Genomic DNA, 20,466 nt, shown 5'->3' on the forward strand with positions numbered 1-20,466 from the left:
GTATTGGAAAGCTATTTTGTTTTGAGTATTTTATTAATGAATGATAACAGCTGCGTTAAAATACCTTTTTGATATCACCTACAAACGGAAACATTTTCTGTCACATCAGATTTTATTTAGATTTATAGATATAACTAAGGAAGCTATATTCTAATCTACTAAGTTTGTGATTAAGTAATTTGGTACTAAAACGTTGATACTATTGAACTAGTGTTTTAAGCATAAATATAAACTTATTGCATTTTCAGTAAATATAAAGGATTTTTTCTACCATTTGCCTAAAGTTAACAGTATCTTATAATTTATTCATCCTAACTAGTAATATGAACATCACTTTTGTCGCAATATTTAATTCCAAGGGAAAGTAATCTAAGAATAATTTCAGGATATATGACAACAGTATTTGACTTAAACACGTTTATTTTTCACCCTTGATTTCAAGTGAACACACTTTACAATTTATTATATCCTCTCTAATCTAATTTTTGTCTATGTTGTTATAATAATGATCCAATCAGTCATAAAATAATGTTCATATCAAAGGATGTATTTCTAATACTGACACAAGTTTTTCTTGTGAAAGTTTACGCTTATACAACTTCCATATTTTAACAATTAAAACCAACCATAACATATTTTTACGATGTGTCTTGTACTTTGTTTTATCGTTTCTTCTTGTAGAACGAGTATTTGAAGAACATGACATTGTGTCTGATTGTATTTTGTCTTGGCCAACAAAAAGTCAAAATATGATCTTCTTTGAAGAACGACCGGATCACTTTGGTCTTATTGAATCACCAGATGTATGTTTTGAAGTAATATTAACTTAAACTGTAATAAATTCATATTTTCATTTCTATCATGCTGCGATCTAATATGACCAAAACAAAGGATTTCATGAAATCCTAATGACAATTAAGTTTTCAGATGCATAATTACCCAGAATTCGAGCAGTGAGCGATACATAATGAACTGTCGAGACCTTGTAGATTGCGCAAAAAGCTTTAGGTTCACATTTTACTTTCTCCATTACCTACTTAGTCTTGATTGTTAATTGGTTTCATCAAAACTGGAATTCAAATCATCAGGTAAAGACATTGATTTCAGTTACATGTTTAGAACTGTGAGCCAGCTTTTAGATGTGTATATTTATAAAAGATTTAGATTATACAAATAAGATTAAAATACAAAATAAATTATCCTTCTCTTCACATATGCTTCTACATCTAAGGATGATCTGTATATCGTTAATCTAAATCATCAAATTACAACCCCTGACTTAAGTATTCACTTTATTCAGTACATGAAATCGCATGGTATTATCCACCGTTGATTTATAATTAAAATAAGCAAGAGCTAGACCAGTTGTTTTCATCTTTAATAGTACACAGGTAACCTTATAAACATAGAAACAATGTACAGACAGTTTAACACTCTGATTATTCAAATGATTCTTATGATGAGAATCTAAAAATACTTAGATTTAAATCATTTCAATCGAATACTAAACGAGATTTTATTTAGCAAGGTTAGTTATACTCGTGAAGGTGGTTAGCAGTAGAATTTACGTTGTATTTGCTTTTCATCTTATCCAAAACTCGTCATACATCTGCAGATGAGTATAGACGCAGAAATTAACCAAATACAGTTCTAAGTATCAACATAAAAAAAATAAAAACTTTGAAGATTCTGATAAGTCTTTTAATTGAACTCTAAATTCGGTTCCTAAGCACTTATAGTAACCCCCAGGCTAGATTCTGCACAGCAACTTGAACACGAGAGAAAAGGCGCGAAATATGGAAGAAACGCCTTACTCCAAAGGTTCGTTTGCGTACAAAAAATCTACGGTTTTTATGGTATTTTAGATGGTCCTGGGTTCCCAGAAAATTCTGGAGCGCCACTAAACATAATAACAGTATAGGTAATCATCCAATCGGAAACTTGACATGTGACTATTCAACTTCTAGATGTTTCTGTCAAACCTTCCATTGAATGTTGGTTGAATAAGATGCTTCTCAGCATTTCTACAGCCTTTGTTGGCTTTTTTGAGTAGTTTTCTGGATTTCCCCAACAGTTTCACAATAAAATTCAACGTTAATAAAATAATATTTTAACATAATTTGGTAATTAGAGCTGAATAAAAATTTATATTGTCCCTATTACGCTGGATATAACTGATGGTCATACAATACATTCTATCAATAAACATGTAAAACAAAACAACAGAGTTGTATTTATAAACATTCATACAGTGAACTGAACTCTAAAATCCATTAACTTATTGATTATCGATACATAGATATCAATAATCAAAAAAATGTATCTGCATGTTTCTAATATTGTAAACTATTTAGATGATCATTTTATTTTAGGCTACATTTACAAGGTTATTATGAATGTAAATTATCTGACTAGTTTATTCATGATTATACCATACAAAACCTTTTATATTAGAACTTTCGTGAAGTAATAATGTAAATTCGAAACATAATACTTTCTATATATATTTGAAGTTTCAGTTGATTATGACATCAACTGTTGGATTTAGACAAAAAGATAGTTCGGGTTATAAAAAAACTTAAAGAGGTAAAAAAGTCGATAATGTTGGATCCAATGTAAAATGTAACTGTACGTAAGTGTGAATCTAAAATGAATCATCCGCTTCCTTGTGAATTCACATACACTTTGTTGACAGGTTCCAAATTAGTGTAAAAACTAGATTCAGAGCTTTCACAAATCATTTAATGCCAGTAGTTGGGTTGGAAAACTGCAATATAGTTCAATAAAGGGAATATGTGAAAAAAAATCATTGTGAATTAATTAAAACATAATTTATATTTACAACTATCCAACTTTATAAATATTGTAATCTAGGCAACTATTTCCATACATCGTTGTAGACGGCTTATACAATTTCTAATTTTTACATCCATCTATTCATGTCTTCTTCAATTTGCTTTTTTTTTACTGACTGGTAAATTGTGTTTCATGTCATAACAACTCGTAACTGAAATAACTATAGGTCAGTTATTAGAAAACCCAGTATCTATAAAATCTGTTCAATAATCATCAGTCAGAAATATAATCAAATCAAAAATCATTATTTACATATAAACTGAACAGAACAGGGTTGTTAATATTTTAGACTGGTATTTGAAAATTTGTCAGATCATGACTATGAGTTACTAAGAGATCAAATAATTCTGTTTATGATCCTACTGATGATCGACTGCAAATTTTGGTTATTTCCTAGTATCATCAACTCAATAAATACTAACTGATCAATAGAATTACGAATACAATATTCGTTAACTCTAAATCACATCATCAAAAGTATTCAGAATCATCTAATATTCTAAATATGATTTATTTAGTACAGATATATTATTAAATACATAGCAGAAACAGATCTTTAAAAATTATTTTAATATTCATGTAGTGTTATTTTACCGTGTATTAACGTTTCAATCAATCTACTTCTTTAATATAGGAAAATACTACCATTTTGTTCTTTTTCTAAAGACAAACCTTTATTGATGGGTGATTTATTCATCTTATCTACTTATAACGAACACATTTGTGTATTTCTGAGAAAAGATGACAGGATCATGGAGAATGGAAATTTTCATTATATGATGAATTATTTTCTACAAATACCAGTAAATTTTATGAAATATTATAAAGACATGATGAAGAGATTTCTTTACTCAACTCCTATTATTTAAACTGCCTAGTAATCTTTATAAACAGTGCTTATTTAAGTGTTTTCTTCGATATATAAACGAGTGAACTATTACAGACTAGAGTGTAATATATAGCTATTTATCGGTGGTTGAGGTCATTCAATAGTGCGCCACTACGAATCTATATGGAGTTAAACGTAGTATCTTGAAATCTCGCAATAAGAATCTTGTCAGTAGATTATTTAGCTATTTGTTGCTATTAGTACTAATCAATATGAGAAATACGATAGGTATGGACATTTTGACAGTAGGGTTAATTGATTACTATTGCTATCAATGAGTATATTAACGAATAGTTATTCTAATTAGAGTTCATAAAATTTTTTTGGGATGATGATTATTGTTAACATTCAATTCACTTTTGTGAGAAACATTCATGATATAATAGTCGTGATGATGAATTATATACAGTTTAAAAATGCATTGGAATCATTTCACATCTGTATTATTTACATTCTGATATTCCTAGGTTCCTTAAGCTAAATCATATTTCCTATAAACCAGAATAAGTATTGAGTTTATAGACAAGGAAAGTGTATTTAGTAATTATTCAACATCCTTATATACATAGAAAATATCACTAAATTAATCCAAAGTTCCGTTTTTGTTTGTTGCCAATAATTTGAAGTTTTAAGTCTTTATCCATCGACTTTTGTCACGACTGTCATTAACATTTACACTAGACAAAGTATTTCTCAAAGTCAAGCATAAAAATTTATGTTTGATTAATTAGTGGTACTAAACTAAAATAGAAATATTTAATCATTTACGACTATTTTTGTAAAAATCTTCACAGACCTTAGCTCCATATTTTAATTTTTATCAACGTATACGTGTTGAGGTTCTTCTTGTTATAGGGCTAAATATTTCATAGTATTGAGTTGCTTGCATTTTTCTAACTTGACTAATCAGTTTACCTTTTATTCTTCTCTCACTAGTCTCATATTACTTCAAATAACTATCAGATTGTATGAAGTTAAGTTTACATTATTTTTTCACTCTTAACTAGAACACAGTTGTTTGTATGATATTTTTGACAATAATCTAGATTACCTGTGTCGTGTTTTAAAAAAAATCTTTTCTTTCTCTTTTTCTTCCTTTATCAAGTATTGGATTGGTGAAGAAACCACTACAAAACAAGCTTTTCATAGTGCAGAAGCTATTCAAGTAAGTGTTTAGTTTGCCATATCTCTGTGCAAAAACCGAATTCATAGACAAATGAATATAATCGATTGGCTTTTTTTTAACCTAGTATAAACAAAGACAAAAACTAGAATGAAAATTTAGTCTATATTCTGAAAATTTTTAGCTGTATCATATATATATATATATATATGTCGATAAATTATTATTATCTATGAGGTCGTGAAACAGTAATATATAATTTTAAAGCCAAAACATAAGATATACTGGGAACTTAATTTTGACAATCTAGTGACAATTGTTTCTAGGTCAGCACAAAATGATCCCTCTGCACTAATCGACTGTTGGATTAGTTAAGTGATTGTAGGTTGCTTAAGAAAAATCATCTTCCAAACGACCTTACCATGACTAAATAAAAGTCGTATTAGTTCTTAATGTCTTTTGTCTGGTAAAGTAAAAATTGATAACAATTGCTAAACACTGAAATGTGAGTTAAATGTTAGGAATTTTAATTTTGCTATTAGTAAAGCATAGGTACTGAGTGAATAATAAATAAAAGAAACTGAATATATTATACTTCGAAATGGTTTTTATCATGGGCTTAGATCAGTTACAGAATCTTTGATATCCAAGGAGTACTTGATAGGTGTTCTCGATATGAGGTTGCACAACAGTTCATTTATAAACTCGTCAGAGATTAGCCATTGAACATTCGAGTTTTGTATCAAGTACTTAATTTTCGGGCAAGAACTTAGGACTCATTGATTCACAGTTTCTCATTATTCTCAATAGCGTGTGACAGTTATCTAGGGTTATAGTTCGGTAACTGACTCACTCTGTATGCACGGTTGAACTTCTACAGTCATCATTTCTTTACAAAACTTTAGTAATACATAACACCGTCAGTCACTATTCGAGATCTGTTTATTGTTTCTACAAATGGATTATGGAGATTAGTAAAATTTGTTGGTCTGTTGACGTTTATTCACGTACACTAAACAAAACTAGTGATTAGTTAACCCCAGTTCATATATGAAATTAAATGAAACTCTCGAGTTTTTTTATTTTATTCCACTATCAAAGGCTGAATAGTTTATAACCTCATTTTAATAAGAAAAGTGGGTATTTTATACTACTTTTCTTATCCTATTGATAGTTCGAAAGCAGTTTTAAACTAATTATTCGTTTTGATTACTTACAAAAATTGATTCAAAAATATGGAAAGATTGATGCCATTTACCTTAAAGTTCTTGATAGTTACTATCAAAGTATTTCTTGAACAGATTCATTCAAGTGCTTTACTTTGTGTTATCACTATGTTTGTTATTAATCTATGTAATTGACTATTGTAACGGTTAACGTGTAGCATCGAATTACTTTGGGTGTTGAATCAGCATAGAGAGCAGCGTGAATAAGAAAAGCTGAAAATAATAAGAACAGGAGAAAAAGTGACCCAACTGTTCCGTAAGCGCATCGAATGTATTTACATTTATTTACAAAAGTAATCCATAGTAGTCATTGATAACAGAAGTGTAAGATTAGGACAGTCTAGTAATCGAAATTAGAAACTGACAGCGTATATATATACTTTTCCAATGATATTACAATCAAGTCTACCGTTTTTTTTAAAACTAACGCAACTTTAGCTGGTGATATAAACAAAAACCAAATGATGATTAACCTTTTTGTCAAAACATCCGATCTAACATTTCAAACGATTATTAGCAGGAAATTGATATCAAGGATTATTTTTAACTATTTTATTAATGTTTTTATATATTTTTTGTTAGACAATGTTGAATAATATTGATACCAGTGGTTTTCCAGAATGGCGTGATTATTTGTTTATACGTAAACCTGGTGATAAATCATGGTCACGTCGTTTATGTGTTTTAAGAAGTTCCGGTTTGTACACTTCAAATAAGAATAAAAAGTCTTTCTCAGTAAGTACAGATTATGAATGTTCTAAATATTTTGTCAATTTTTTTAAACTAATAGAACATAATAAGAATGTATCTCTATATTGACTGAACATCTCATATTTTCAAGGTGTAACTCTTGAAACATACGGCTAATAGACACTATCTATACAGTTAGCAGATAAATATCAATATAGAATCTGGCAGAAATGTAGATCGTTTTAAGGTAGTACACCGTATCAGAAAATTAATATGAGATTAACAAGATATATGGCAAAAAGTCAAAATAATAACAGTTTCAATATGGATAGTGTCATTGATGTAATACATTAGTAATAATTGTTAACATATGAAACAAAGTAATATACTCATTGTAGGTGTCATTACCAAAATTTGACTTTATAATGTCAGATAAATTGAATATTGGGTAGATTGTTTCTCGACTATCAGTTTGTGATTCTGTAAACATATTTGTTTCATAAATTAAGAAACAAACAAGTGAATTCAATTCTGGTTATCATGCAAGATATTTTTAGGCTATGAAGCAGTAATCAAACGAAATTATTTCATTTTATTTATTTACCATTAATAACAGGGGCATAGTGATTGATGATTTGACCAATGTATTATGCTATCACAAGCATTCGGATTACAATTAAGATTATATTGTTCATTACCAAAGTATTATTCATACTTCCGTCATTATAAATACTGAATAATAGTTTTAATAACTCTAATTCTCTTGAACACTCACTGTTATTGAGACCAGTTAGTATAAATTTTCATTAATTTCTAAGAAAAAACATATACAATCTTGAATTAAAAAGTTTAGTTATTTTCCAATGACGAATAATTCCTTGACAACGTCTGTGACTGTGAAACAGAATGACATGAATTCTATATTCCACCAAGAGTATTATATCCTATGAGATAGTTAATATAACTATATCATATTTATACCAACTAACATAGATCATAGGCCAAGGGGATTCTTTTGATAATGTTCAACATTCTAACACTCCGATGTAAATTCTGTTATTCACTGAAAATATTTTCATTACCAGTGTACGTAGGTCACTAATTTACATTTACATAGATGTTAAACATTTGAATTCACATTCAGGTTTTGTTAATAATCCAGTCATGATACAACCGTTCACTCAGCTTTAATCACTACCATAATACATATATATTATTTTATTTGCACCTTTAAATAACAGTCTACAGATCTTATTCGTATTCTGGTTTTGGATGGACCTTTAAAACTTTATACAACTACAGGAGGTTGGTCACGGATGCGTGCACCTACTCCACACGGTTTCGCCTTCAAGGTGAGAATTCTAATTTAGTTTGTTTTATTTCTTTTTATAAATGACCTATCGGTATGATGACTTGTTAACCAAAAATAAATCATTTTACATACTTGAATTGTTAACTTTTTGTGTAGAACTGCTCTAATTTTTACGAAAAGTCATGATAGATAATTGGTCTGCTAACGTTAATGATAGTTTTAAATATAATTAAGTTCTTTTAATATAAATGAGATTATGAGCGGCAGTCAAAAAAGTCAAACGTTGCTTCATTAACATGCTTGTTTGAATTCAGTTGTATATATATATATATATATATATATGATATATGATCAATGAGTAGTTATCAATAATATGTTTGTTTTATCCTTTGGGTGGCGAACAAATAGTGACCACGTTGCGCTGTGGCAACTAGTCTAAGTAACTCGGTACCACCCCTACTATCCTATGATGTTAGGAGACTTGAAGCAACACCTAATTCTATGACGCTGAGTGATACGTGATTGAATTCTTCAGGAGGCATCAATTCTCTCAAGATTACAGTAACTCCTTTCCGACGAGTAACAAACTACATGAAACCTATGTCCAGAACATCGTGTCTACCATTTTCAAACACTTAGTAGTTAAAATACTTTTACGGGGAGCTTAAGACTTCAATAACCAATATGAATTGGATAATGACTAATGAGAGGAAAAAATTGAGAGCAAAATCATAGTTCCATACATACTATCTACCATAAAACTTCTACGTTCTTGCTTTTTTAATGAATTCAAATTCAAATCTCCTGCAAAATGTAGCCATCTTCTATTTACACCCAAGAAAGCGTAAGTAAATGCTGTACAAATTCATACAATCGAATACGTAACATCACGCACAGATCACATGTATGTACCTCTGGATGAAAAAAATCGATATGAGCTATTAAATGAGATCCAGTGATTGTGAAATTTCATACTAATCATGATGATTTTGTAATATTTCTACTATTGCGACCTATAAATTCGATACAGTGTTAGCATCACCTATTATTAATTATACCAAAAGCAAACCTTTTTCCCATAGGTTGGTTTTAAGATATCATTACTCAGTGGACAGTTTTAGCATCGCCTAATGACATGATTTGATATTACAGACCATAAATTTCAATCTTAACTTGATAATGAATCTAGTATGACAAAGACTCATTGGTAACTTAACCCGTTTCACTCATTCATTGATAATTATGAACTCAATGGAAAGATATCTTTGAAGACATTTAAAGTAGGAGACGTTTTTAGATAACGAATTCTTACAAATAATATAAATATGATAGTATTTCAGTACATCTAAATCTTTTTTAACAAGCGAGGAATAATTCAACTGATAATCAAATGTAATTATTTATCATTTAGCATGATTCGCTTTAGTCATATAAGTAAATACTTATAATCTCTAAAGATTAAATGTCAACAATGTGACTTCTGTTTTAATTCATAGCAAACGAAATTTTTTGATATTGTGTAAATTGTTTCCTATTTCAGCCCTATTCTGCACAAGATCCTTCTTCGACACATGTGTTTTGCTTCTGTGCAACAGATGAGAAAGCATTACGTCATTGGGTTAGTCGACTACGTGTTGCTAAAGTAAGTGGGTTAGTATATGAATTTAAAAAATTAATGAGAAGTGGATTTGTTACTTTATGACTTAATCAGTCGGCTTTCCTAAATCCTCATCAAAAGTTGTTTTTATCAGCATTTTCTCTTTTAAGTTTATTTGATTTTCAGCAGAAAATTCAGACATTATGAAAACTATACTTCATTAGGACAGGGATTTGTGGCGATTGCTGTGCTTGAAATTAATATAATACATGGACTAACATCAGTTGTAGCATCACTGAAATTCAAGAAACCCTGGACAGCTATTTCCTATCAGTATAGAATACCAGCAATGAACACCATTGACCGGTATCGAGGCTCGGGACTTTAGGTCCATCGCCATCAATTACTCCAGTTGATTTCAGCCCATGATAAATATCAACTTTCCATTAAGCTCTCATTATAAATGGTAACAAAAATACTATGACTTTCTACTCCCTTAGACTAGCGATCACATGACAAATTTGATCGATACTATGGTCTTGACAACACGACAGTGATTACCACGAAGTAACCAATTCGAGAACTCGAATGTATAGGAGCAGTGTGATAAACAGATAGGCACAACTATATGTTCGTACGAAATGACTAATATTAATTAAGGCGCTTTCAGTAATAAATCTAGTCATATATTCGTCCAACTTTTAATCTACGATGTTTTGGTGTGATATTCATATGTATGTATATATCACTATCTTTTTTTTCTAGTACGGAAGACAACTACTAACCGATTACCACATGGCACTTAGTAGAGTTCACCAACTGATTAGTCTACGCACTCAACTAAGTATTAATTCCAACCGTTCAAGTAATAATATGATAAATTTGAATTTACAACCGAAATCATCTTTTGATTATCTTTCACAATCGTCATCATCAATACATGTCCCAACAGCCAGTTCTACACGAAGTCTTTTAACTGCTAGTTCTTCTCCATCAGTTTTCCCACGAGGCGATCCACGTTACTCAGAAAATCAACATCAACATTCATGTAGTAGACAATCATTACATCCAAATATTCAGTCATCATATTCACCACGTCCTGTTTCTCCTTTAGGTATGAGAGCAAGAATGATAACCAATTCTGAGCATCCTTGCCTTATAAACATGAATCGTTCTTCAGGACAACTTAAAAACCAAGATAAATTCCCTCCAACTATACATAATTCATCAGATAGATATAAATGATCAACATCTTTCAACATTTCAATCATCCTATCAGTTAATTTTTTTTTTAATTCTCTAAATTTAAGCAATGATAGAATCATAATATCAAATGTATAATTTAAATAGAACCCATGCTTTTCGACTGAAACTAACAAATTGCGTACAAACATACACCTTTAAGATCTCTGTATTAATTAGAAAAGAAGTTAAACTAAGTAAATTGTTACTTTTTTTACGTGATCTTCTATCATTTATGATGACGACCAACACTATTTCATTATTTATAAATTTCCTTACAAATATGATCAATCCTGTTAATAGCAATTATAATTATCAACACAAATATTCAATCAGATTTCAGTAACAGAGCATTTTTTTGAGATATTAGAGAAATCGCTGTTTCTATCTTATTGTACGTACATAAAAATTTTTTCTTTCTATATAAAACATGAAGTTTGTGATCAATAACAGTATTATAATTATTTGATTACTAAAGATATACTCTTGGTGGGAGAATCTAACCTAAAATATTGAGGCCTCTGGTATTTTTTATCTCAAACAGTTATATATATATATATATATTTCTTACATGAAGTGGACAATATACTAAAAATTGGCGCCAATTTGTTTGTTACTTTTTTCCTACTGAATAATACTAATTAACCTTTCAATTATAGATATTTTCTCTTATCTTGGATTACTATCAATTTGTATTACTGTACCCTCAAGTTTACATATTTCTTTTTCATAAATTTATTGTTTACTGCTGAGATCTGATTTCAACTGTATATTTATAGTTTCAATGGAAATTAATCAATGTTGATAAAGTTTCATTTGGAAAGGAGACTATTGTTTAATGATACATATATAAATATTTAAACAATGTATAACATAAATCAACTTAAAATGATATTGTGATTATTATTATTACTAATATAGACTCTATTCTCATCAGGTCCATTGTTTCAGAAACATATAAGTGAATAAACGTAATTGACAAAGAGTGATCATAGTTCCCTTTTTAAAAACAAAATAAATAAAACATCTTTAGCATTTAGACACTGTTTATTTAGCTTTCTTTTTTCTCTCTCTTTAATGTACAGCCTCATTGTTCAAAACTTAACAAACAAATAAATCAGTGGTCCAATAAGAATTTGATACTAATCGTATTTTTGTATGTTTATAGGTAATATGAGCTGATAAGTTGTTAGGATTAGAGTCTATTATTAAAAGTATAGAGTAATGGTAGATACTCAGTCATTTACCTTCGCTATTTCGTGAATGACTCAGTCACTTTGATTCGTAAAATGAATGAAGTATGATCTAGTGAATTACAAATCAATTATCTGAACCTATCCTTCACATCGAAAATAAAAAAAGCCGTCTATTCCATGTCTTATGAGCCAATGAGTACACACTGCTGAGGAGTTACAAACTATAAAATGGCTTTTTAATACTTTTTTGCTAACAAGCTGACATGAAATTATGGTGAGAACTCTTTCTGTATTGTATCGCAGTTCATCTAACTAAATGTGAGATTTATGTTAATATAAATTTAATATGCGAAAATACATTTATAGCAATGAATTTATCGTATAAATGTCGTTAACCTTCTCTCATTTTCCTAAACCTTCAGGGATATATAGTCATTTGAAATTATTTACTGTATTATATTATTCATTATTATATTTAATTAAAGTGGGTACCTTGAAGCTATAAAATTAGCATTTTCATCGTCGGACAGCGTTGGGATATTTGAGTTAGGCCGGATAAATCCATAAAAAACCAGTCACCTTACTATCGATGGTCGTGTAGTTAAAGTTAATTGAATTACCTTCTTCTCCAGGTACTTGAATATGAGCCACACTGCGTGAAGGTTAATGATAATACCCAGATGCCCAAACCGAAATAGACTGGGAGGATTTCGAATCTGGAAATTATTTGCCGAAAATTGAACCAATAAGCCACCACTTCACCAATCATATAGACAACAAAGCAGTTTATACTGTTGGATGTCAAACGAATCCCTTAAATATATAGAATTGTAGCAACTTACGTCTGAGATCCTTCCCTCACGTCTCAACATTCTAATTCTGGTGAATGCTTCTTACTCTTACAAGCTCATAATAAAAGCATACCGAATTTCGGAAGAAGCTCGAAGTGAATCTTAAACAGTGATATGACTAATTTATAATTTCGTGTGAATAAATACGATAGAATCAAATACATATTGTAAGTCAAAAACAAAACTATATAGTATAGTTTGAAAAAGAAAAGTCTACATCACGTGACACTAAGAATCCGTTACAAATCCTAAAATGCACTTTAGATAATTTCCATGGAATTACTGAAGGATTGATTTGTACAATAGTGAGAAAATAACAATATGGGGGTTGTGGGGATTGTTGAATTTTATTGAGATCACGAACCGAAACATGTCGGACAACCATTGAAAAGCTGGGAGCACTTATGCTTCCACATTTACCAGTGAAGAAAACAGTTTGAAAAATGTGTCGATTATTTAGGAGCATTAAAAACTGCTAAAGATAAACAATAAATCCAATCCTCAGAAAACGTTTCCATGATGTTCAATAAAGAAATATATTAACAAATTCTTTGAATTGCATGCAATTTCCCAATCAGTTAAAAACTGGAGTTTCTTATCCGTATAAATATATTTGATTTATTGGAAGTTTCTGTATCAACAAATTTTAAATATATACAGAACCATGTTTCACTTTATTGTAAGCTAATCCAGAACATTCAAAATTTAAAGACTATGATATATTCGACTAATTGCCTAAAAAATCCTATTCCATCAGTAGTAATACTATCACGAAGCATACACACGGGGATACTTGGTCATACATACACGACTACTGATGGTTTTCTGTTAACTTTAATTGAAGTGCTTAGCTGGTTTTAATTAAAAACAAGAGAAAATACAAAATCTTTGTTTTGAAAATTTTGTTACAAGAGGTATGTTTTAAAAGAACATCACAGGGACTGTATAGATAACGAAAGACCACAAACAGATTGATGTTGAGGATGTCAGAAGTACGCATTACAATATATTAAAGTACTGATTCCAAAACACTTTGATCAGCAGTACACTTGAACCACAATTTTGTTAAGAACAACGATTATAAGCTCCACGTAGTAGGATGAAATGTTTAGAGCCAGTGGAAAAAACAAAATACAACATAAGTCTGCAGTAGGTAGAAAATATTTACAGTAGTTGAAATTTGAGCTGCAATCGATCTATTATGTATTGGGGCATACATAATACTGGATTAATAGTCTTCAAATTATTTCTAGCCATTTGTAAAGCGACAAAGGCTGGATCTTCTACACCACTTACTCCATTTTCCATTTTCCTTGGTGAGGAGAAATATGAGTCGACCTGGGCTAATAAAGAGAGACCAGCAAGACCAAATAAAGTATGGAATGGGTCAGGAATATTTCCAGGTTTATCTGCTATACCGCCAGTCTGGTCATCCTGAGAAGCCAAAATGAACCGAGTAAGGTCAGTCTGGTTAATCCATGTCAAACGACCAAATATAGTAAGAGTAGCTACAGTCCACCTAGAAAATATCAAGTACAAAAATGAGCCTGATATGATACGAAATTTGGTACTGCAAACGCAAACAAAACTGACGTAAAGATTAGCAAGAAACCGAACTCAGACAAAATGGCGAGAAATAACTGTCTTCCATTGCATCAGTACGGATTTGTATGATATTCCGAAACGCTCTTAACTCTATGAAACATCGACATTTGGAGTATCATTAAACTATTCTAGATTTACTCCATTTGTTTTGTAAAATGAGGAAATTGATTGTGTATTTCATAAGCCACTTCTCTGTCAAATGATATAACATAACCCGAAAATCCGACTGTTCCTATATTAATTTACACTTTTGTGACCTTTGATATTATGAAACAGTGAGGTTGTAATTTACAGGTTACAGCAGTTGACAACAGGTTTCAGATTCGCATTCCATCTAACTTCAGTTTGGACGGCCAAATAATATCATAACCTCTTATAGAAGTAATATAACTGAAACCAGAGTGCAGTCCATGCTTGACGAGTGACATTACGATTAGCTAATTCAAAAGAAATACTAAAATAAAACCTGGTGTCCATAAATTTGACATATTTTTTGTAAATATGTGTATTACAACAATTGAGTAGTTCCAATGAAGACTGCACAAATAAGTACTATTAAGAGCAATTATATATTATCCTATACATCTGTCTAACCGTTTATCCCCCTAATATATGTAATGAGTAGATACTTTACATAAGATTCACAGCTGAAAATTTGAAATACACATCCCATAAGTACCTCGAAATATTGTACAAAGCATAAATGGATAACAATTCATTCAAGTAAAAGTACTGCTAAGCTTACCATGAGTAGCACACATCAGGATGTTTTTCCGGTCTTCCATTTAAACCTCCGCTAGGAAGTTGACGTTCGGCTAGCCACCAAGCAGCACGGTCTATATTTAATCGATGTAGTTGACGAAGTATAGCCAGAGCTCCCACGACACAATATGCTTGACCTGCATGAGATTCACTCCCAGGTCGAGTTCCAAAACATCCATCTAAATTTTGACACTTTTCAAGGTATGAAGCACAAGCTTCGATGTCGATAGTATTTTTGGAAAGCATTCCAACTATATGCAGTGTAGCAACGGCACAAAATGAAAACCGAGTGTCAATTTCCCCCCAAATATCTCCAGCGAAACTTCCATCTGGTTGCTGTCAAAACATAAAGGACATTTATTAACACACAAAGTTATGATGCAAATGGCTAGATGCATCCAATTTTTCTAAAAACAATACTCCTTATACAGTCAAAAAGCTCATTCGCCAAACAGAGAGATGAAGGGTAAGCAATGAGTATGCCAATGACTAAAAGCACAGTTGGATTAAGAAAGATGGAAAGAACAGTATCAAATCCCTAGCTTGTTCCTTAAAACCAACTCTTTACTTGTTAGACGAACTAAATCATGATAAATTTTAGTTAATACAATGGATTTTAGTGACATTAGCTTCATCCAAATAGACAACCCCAATTTTCCTTCACTATAATCATATGTGAAATAGTTAACGATGATATTTTAGAGCTTGAAATTCATGTAATTGTGATATTAGTAATTAATGAAGAGAGCAAGAATTTACTAATCACAAAAATCCTGTCCTACAGTGTTGACATTCCGGTCACTTGTACACATAGCTTCTAGGTGACTAACAGAGTTATTATATTAATGAAAAAACCGAAAACACCGATCTACTAATTATGTGTGGAATTACATGTCAAAGGAAATAAAAAAGTCCTACAACATATGAGGGCTACAAATCGTTTCTGAACTTCCAACTAAGATGCTGCCTCGTCATTTATCAGATGGTAAATATAGGATTATTCCAATTAACACCAGGAAAGTTTGATTTCAATTTACACTCATTATGACCAATGTGCTTGGAAAGTATCTACAAGACAGGATAGACTCACAAGTTATCACAAGTAGAGGTGAAATGCTACAAGATCGTACTTAGCTTTGCACTATTGACAACATCGTACGCTTTAGTTCCATTATTAAGCCACTTACTGCTTTTCTGTTAAAGGAATATCTGAAGTGAATAGACTTTCCAGATAATATTATTGTACTGTCAAACAGCATACCAGCTGAAGTTAGACATAGAAGTAACTACAAAGGTCCTCCACACTCTCTTCGGGAAGACTGGAGAGGAAGAACAGTCAGTCAATCATTTACAACGTAGGATCAGGCACATATGCATCGGTCCAAGTTACCATACATCATTAGCACAACAAGATGAATACAAAATTCATAGTAGTTACTTCAATGGTAGTTATACATAAAAAAGACTGCATAAAAGGATATTATACAGGAAGAATGAATTACCTTGTAGAAAAAAAGGTATAATGTAATTATAATCTCCCGGGTTAAGAGGAAACAAAGAGTGTATACACCCACGTTATTGTGATAGATTCTGAGTTATGTCTCCCAGAGTCTCCAACCACTGGTTAAGATAGTCGCGCAGACCCCAACCAAGCACTTTGCATCTACCAACATGGCTCAAACCAGAAGTTAGTGACTTTATAGACCGATGACACGCTTTGGTTTGGTCACCCCTAACTTTCATCCGTCTTCAACACTAGTAAGCACTACTCGCCGTGGTAGTCGGTGGTTGGGCATACGTAATACGTGGCTCAACCATCACAGTCGATGAAGATTCACAAACTCATCAATTGATTTACCATCATTGCCTAATACCTTGCGTCTAACCTCACTATTACTTACCCGGTGATCCCAGCAGATGCGAGTGACAATTTCCAAAACACCTGTGATTAAATATAAATTACGAGCGTCCTCTAACCTTAATGGCCACGTTTCGCAACCGTAAAGCAGAACAGAAGGAACTACCGCACAGTATACTCATCCTTCAATTGATATACGGACATCTCGCCTTTGCCATAGGTGGTTGGTGAAAGTCAGACAAAGCATTTTAAATCCGTGCAGGGATTCCGTCAGACACCAACCTATTAGGGATGATCAGACTTCCAAGATAAGTGAGGTTTTCAACGCGTTCGATTACTTCACTCCCAATCTTTAGTTCAGGTGTTGGTGCAGTCCTGAAGCAACAATTTGCATTCAATGAGGGAGAAACGCATCTCAAATATCCTGGCATGTACGAAAAGACTGGAAAGAAGTATACTCCATCCAGATACCAAAGAAAGGGGATCTCAACAAGTGTGAGAACTACATAGGCATCACAATACTATCAGTATCAGGAAAAGTCTCCAACAGTGTTGCTGGACCGGATGAAAGATTAAATAGACGCCCAACTTCGAGATTAACAGGTTCCATTCTGTGTGAAACGGTAGTGAACAGACCGAACTGCGACACTAGGGATCATTGTCGAACAATTATTTGAATGGAACTCGTCAATGAACAACTTCCTTGACTATGAAAAAGCATTTGACAGTGTAGATAGAACCGTATGGGACCTTATTCTACGCTATAGTGTGCCTGGGAAGATCGTCAATATGACACGAAATTCATGCGACGGTGTACACTGCAAAGTTGTGCATGGAGAGATGCATTCCGAGTGAAAACCGGTGTCAGTCAAGGCTGCTTACTCTCTCCCTTCCTTTTTCTTCTGGTAATCAAACAGATTATGAAAACCTCCACATCTGAGGGTAAGCACGGAATACAGTGGACAGCTTGGATGCAACTAGACGATCTTCACTTCGCAGATGACCTAACTTTTCCATCCTCTACACACCAACAAATGTAGGTGGGACAGACAATGTAGCAGCAGCCCCTGCAGTAGTGAGCCTCAATATTCACGAAGGAAAAATGACGTCTTAAAATACAATACAATGAACACCAACGAAACCACACTTGATAAATAAGCTCTGGAAGTGGTAAGTTTTATGTACTTGGGTAGCGTCATCGATGAACAATGAGGATCTGATGCAGATGTCAAGGCAAGAATTGGCAGAGCAAGGGCAGCATTCCTACAACTGAAGAATACATGGAACTCGAAACAACTGTCAGCTTACGCCAAAGTCAGAATATTTAGTACAAACGTCAAGACCTCTATTGTGCGAAACTGAAACTTGCAGAACTGTCACGATCATCATAAAACAGTACAGATATATATGACCAGTTGTCTACACAAGATACTGAAGATCCATTATCCAGATGCCATCAGAAATAACCAACTGTGGCAGAAAACATACCAGCTCCCAGCTGAAAAGGAAATTAGGAAAAGACGCCGGAGATGGGTAGGACTAGACTTATAGGTCAAATGCTTGGGGAGTGGCCACCTAAGAAGATCACCCGATCCCGTTCGGGTATCCGGACAGTACCCCACCCCTCATACAAATCGAATGACGAGATGTGGCGCATATGTATTTGGAGCCTTATCGTACCTATACTCGTGTTTAAATAAATAAATAAGTAGACGGGCAGGATATACATTGCGGAAGTCGTCTAGCTATATCGCAAGGCAAGATCCAAGTTGAAATCCTGAAATCAGAAGGTAGAGATCAAAGAACATAGTGTATTTAGAGCTGGAGGCAGACATAGGAAGGATGAATAACACAGGGGAGTAATTGGAAAGAACCCAGGACTGGGTTGGTTGGAGAATCCTAGTTGGCGGCCTATGCCCCACAAGGAGTAACAAGCGTAAGTAAGCGCTGCTAACTCTGAAATACATATCCGTTCAAGCCTTTAATAAGTCTTGCAAGAAAACGTGCTATTTTAAACAACACAACTCATTGAACGGCTAGTTTAAAATTTAGAAAGATAAAATGCATTTCTTCAAATTACGACGTGAGATAACTCTGTTTACATAACCCTTAATATCAGGTATATCCGTTCCTTTTGAAAGCCATGAGATTTTTAGCCGCACATAATTTTTTTATGGATCCAGCAAATCACAAAATAGTGCCAGAGGAATAGAGTGTTAGAACGCTTTCTTATAAACATCATAAATATATGATGCCTCATTGAGGCAGTGCTGAAGAACGTAAACGTAACAAATACGAGCATTAAAGGAAATTTCTAGATTTGTACACACCTCACCTGTAATTTGGAAACAAATGCACACACGGCCTCAACATTCACTCTGTTTAAGCAATCATACATTGCAAGTATTTGGATAGCGCTTAAAGTTGAGAGCAGATGTGCATCATGTTTGGGGCACGGAGCGAAACCGCCACACGTTTTCTGACAACTTAGTACAAAGTCAACTATTTCATTTTCATCTACTTCTGACAGCGCATCGAGCAAGTCAAGAGCAGTAAGAACCCAGTAGATTCCAGACATTCTGCAATAGTCTAAAGTGCTGTCATTCTCACTTTTGCATCTAACTAAGAACTTCAAATGCTTTTTTAACAACAGTTCTTTTGGGTAATCTTTCCCAAGACTTTCGTCAACAATGGGGTGAGCCATTACTCGAATGTTAAGGGGAGAATGATAAAGTCAGGCCCATTCAAAGTCGACCGCCGTTTCATTCCAACGACCTTGAACAGCTTGGTATGAGGCGGCCATCCCGCATTTCAATTACTGTGGGTTCGTTGGACGTCTGTTGGGTTACATGAATATCAAGTGTTCTCATATTTAAGTAGTCTTTTGCTACAGTGAAATCACAAAATCAGTGAGAAAAACATTAATCAAGTTTTTTTCTGTTAAGGACACGTTGGGTAGATTGTTGCACCGTAAATTGATCTGGGATACCAGTTACTCTACTGAACCTCACATTTTGTTTGAAACTTTATAAGGTCTAGAAAACAACGCAATAAGAATAACTTAACAGTTTTAGATACGCGGAGTTTGTTATGATCGCTATATTACACGAAATTTAAGGCGAAATGTCAACTAACCGGCAAGTTTTAAGCTCTCACCATAAATGTTAGTAATAATTCGTGCAGTTGGCAAAGTGCTATTGAAAGTATTAACGGTTTGTTTTGTTTCAGAATTACTTAGTACTGTTCGTAGCACTTAATG

The 20,466-nt window shown here is 32.6% G+C and overlaps 2 protein-coding genes across 3 annotated transcripts in view; one reads left to right on the forward strand and one right to left on the reverse strand.

The window, feature by feature from the left end:
- The window catches only part of MS3_00007860 (uncharacterized protein), a 77,182-nt gene extending 65,114 nt beyond the window's left edge, over positions 1-12,068 (forward strand). Inside the window, exons 9-14 of the mRNA XM_051216208.1 lie at positions 682-803; positions 4,851-4,910; positions 6,677-6,829; positions 8,026-8,136; positions 9,637-9,738; positions 10,459-12,068. Coding sequence (XP_051066774.1) covers positions 682-803; positions 4,851-4,910; positions 6,677-6,829; positions 8,026-8,136; positions 9,637-9,738; positions 10,459-10,938 — 1,028 coding nt within the window. The 3' untranslated portion in view covers positions 10,939-12,068. The remainder of the gene's footprint in view (positions 1-681; positions 804-4,850; positions 4,911-6,676; positions 6,830-8,025; positions 8,137-9,636; positions 9,739-10,458) is intronic.
- BET2_1 (Rab geranylgeranyltransferase) lies at positions 2,646-20,008 on the reverse strand (the record flags this gene model as incomplete). 2 transcript variants are annotated; one of them, XM_051216211.1, is made up of 5 exons in its annotated part: positions 15,333-20,008; positions 12,624-14,501; positions 6,127-6,307; positions 4,797-4,991; positions 2,646-2,767 (listed from the first exon to the last, which is right to left on the reverse strand). In XM_051216211.1, exons 1-2 carry the CDS (start codon positions 15,593-15,595, stop codon positions 14,147-14,149), a joined length of 618 nt encoding a protein of 205 aa, XP_051066776.1. In that variant the 5' UTR covers positions 15,596-20,008. The 2 variants fall into 2 exon arrangements, with proteins under 2 accessions (XP_051066776.1, XP_012791777.1); XM_012936323.3 differs by lacking the exons at positions 2,646-2,767; positions 4,797-4,991; positions 6,127-6,307 and having other exon boundaries at positions 14,147-14,501; positions 15,333-15,685; positions 19,543-20,008.
- Positions 20,009-20,466: the final 458 nt, after the last annotated feature.

This window comes from Schistosoma haematobium, chromosome 4 (assembly GCF_000699445.3).
Source record: "Schistosoma haematobium chromosome 4, whole genome shotgun sequence".
Classification (NCBI taxonomy): domain Eukaryota; kingdom Metazoa; phylum Platyhelminthes; class Trematoda; order Strigeidida; family Schistosomatidae; genus Schistosoma; species Schistosoma haematobium.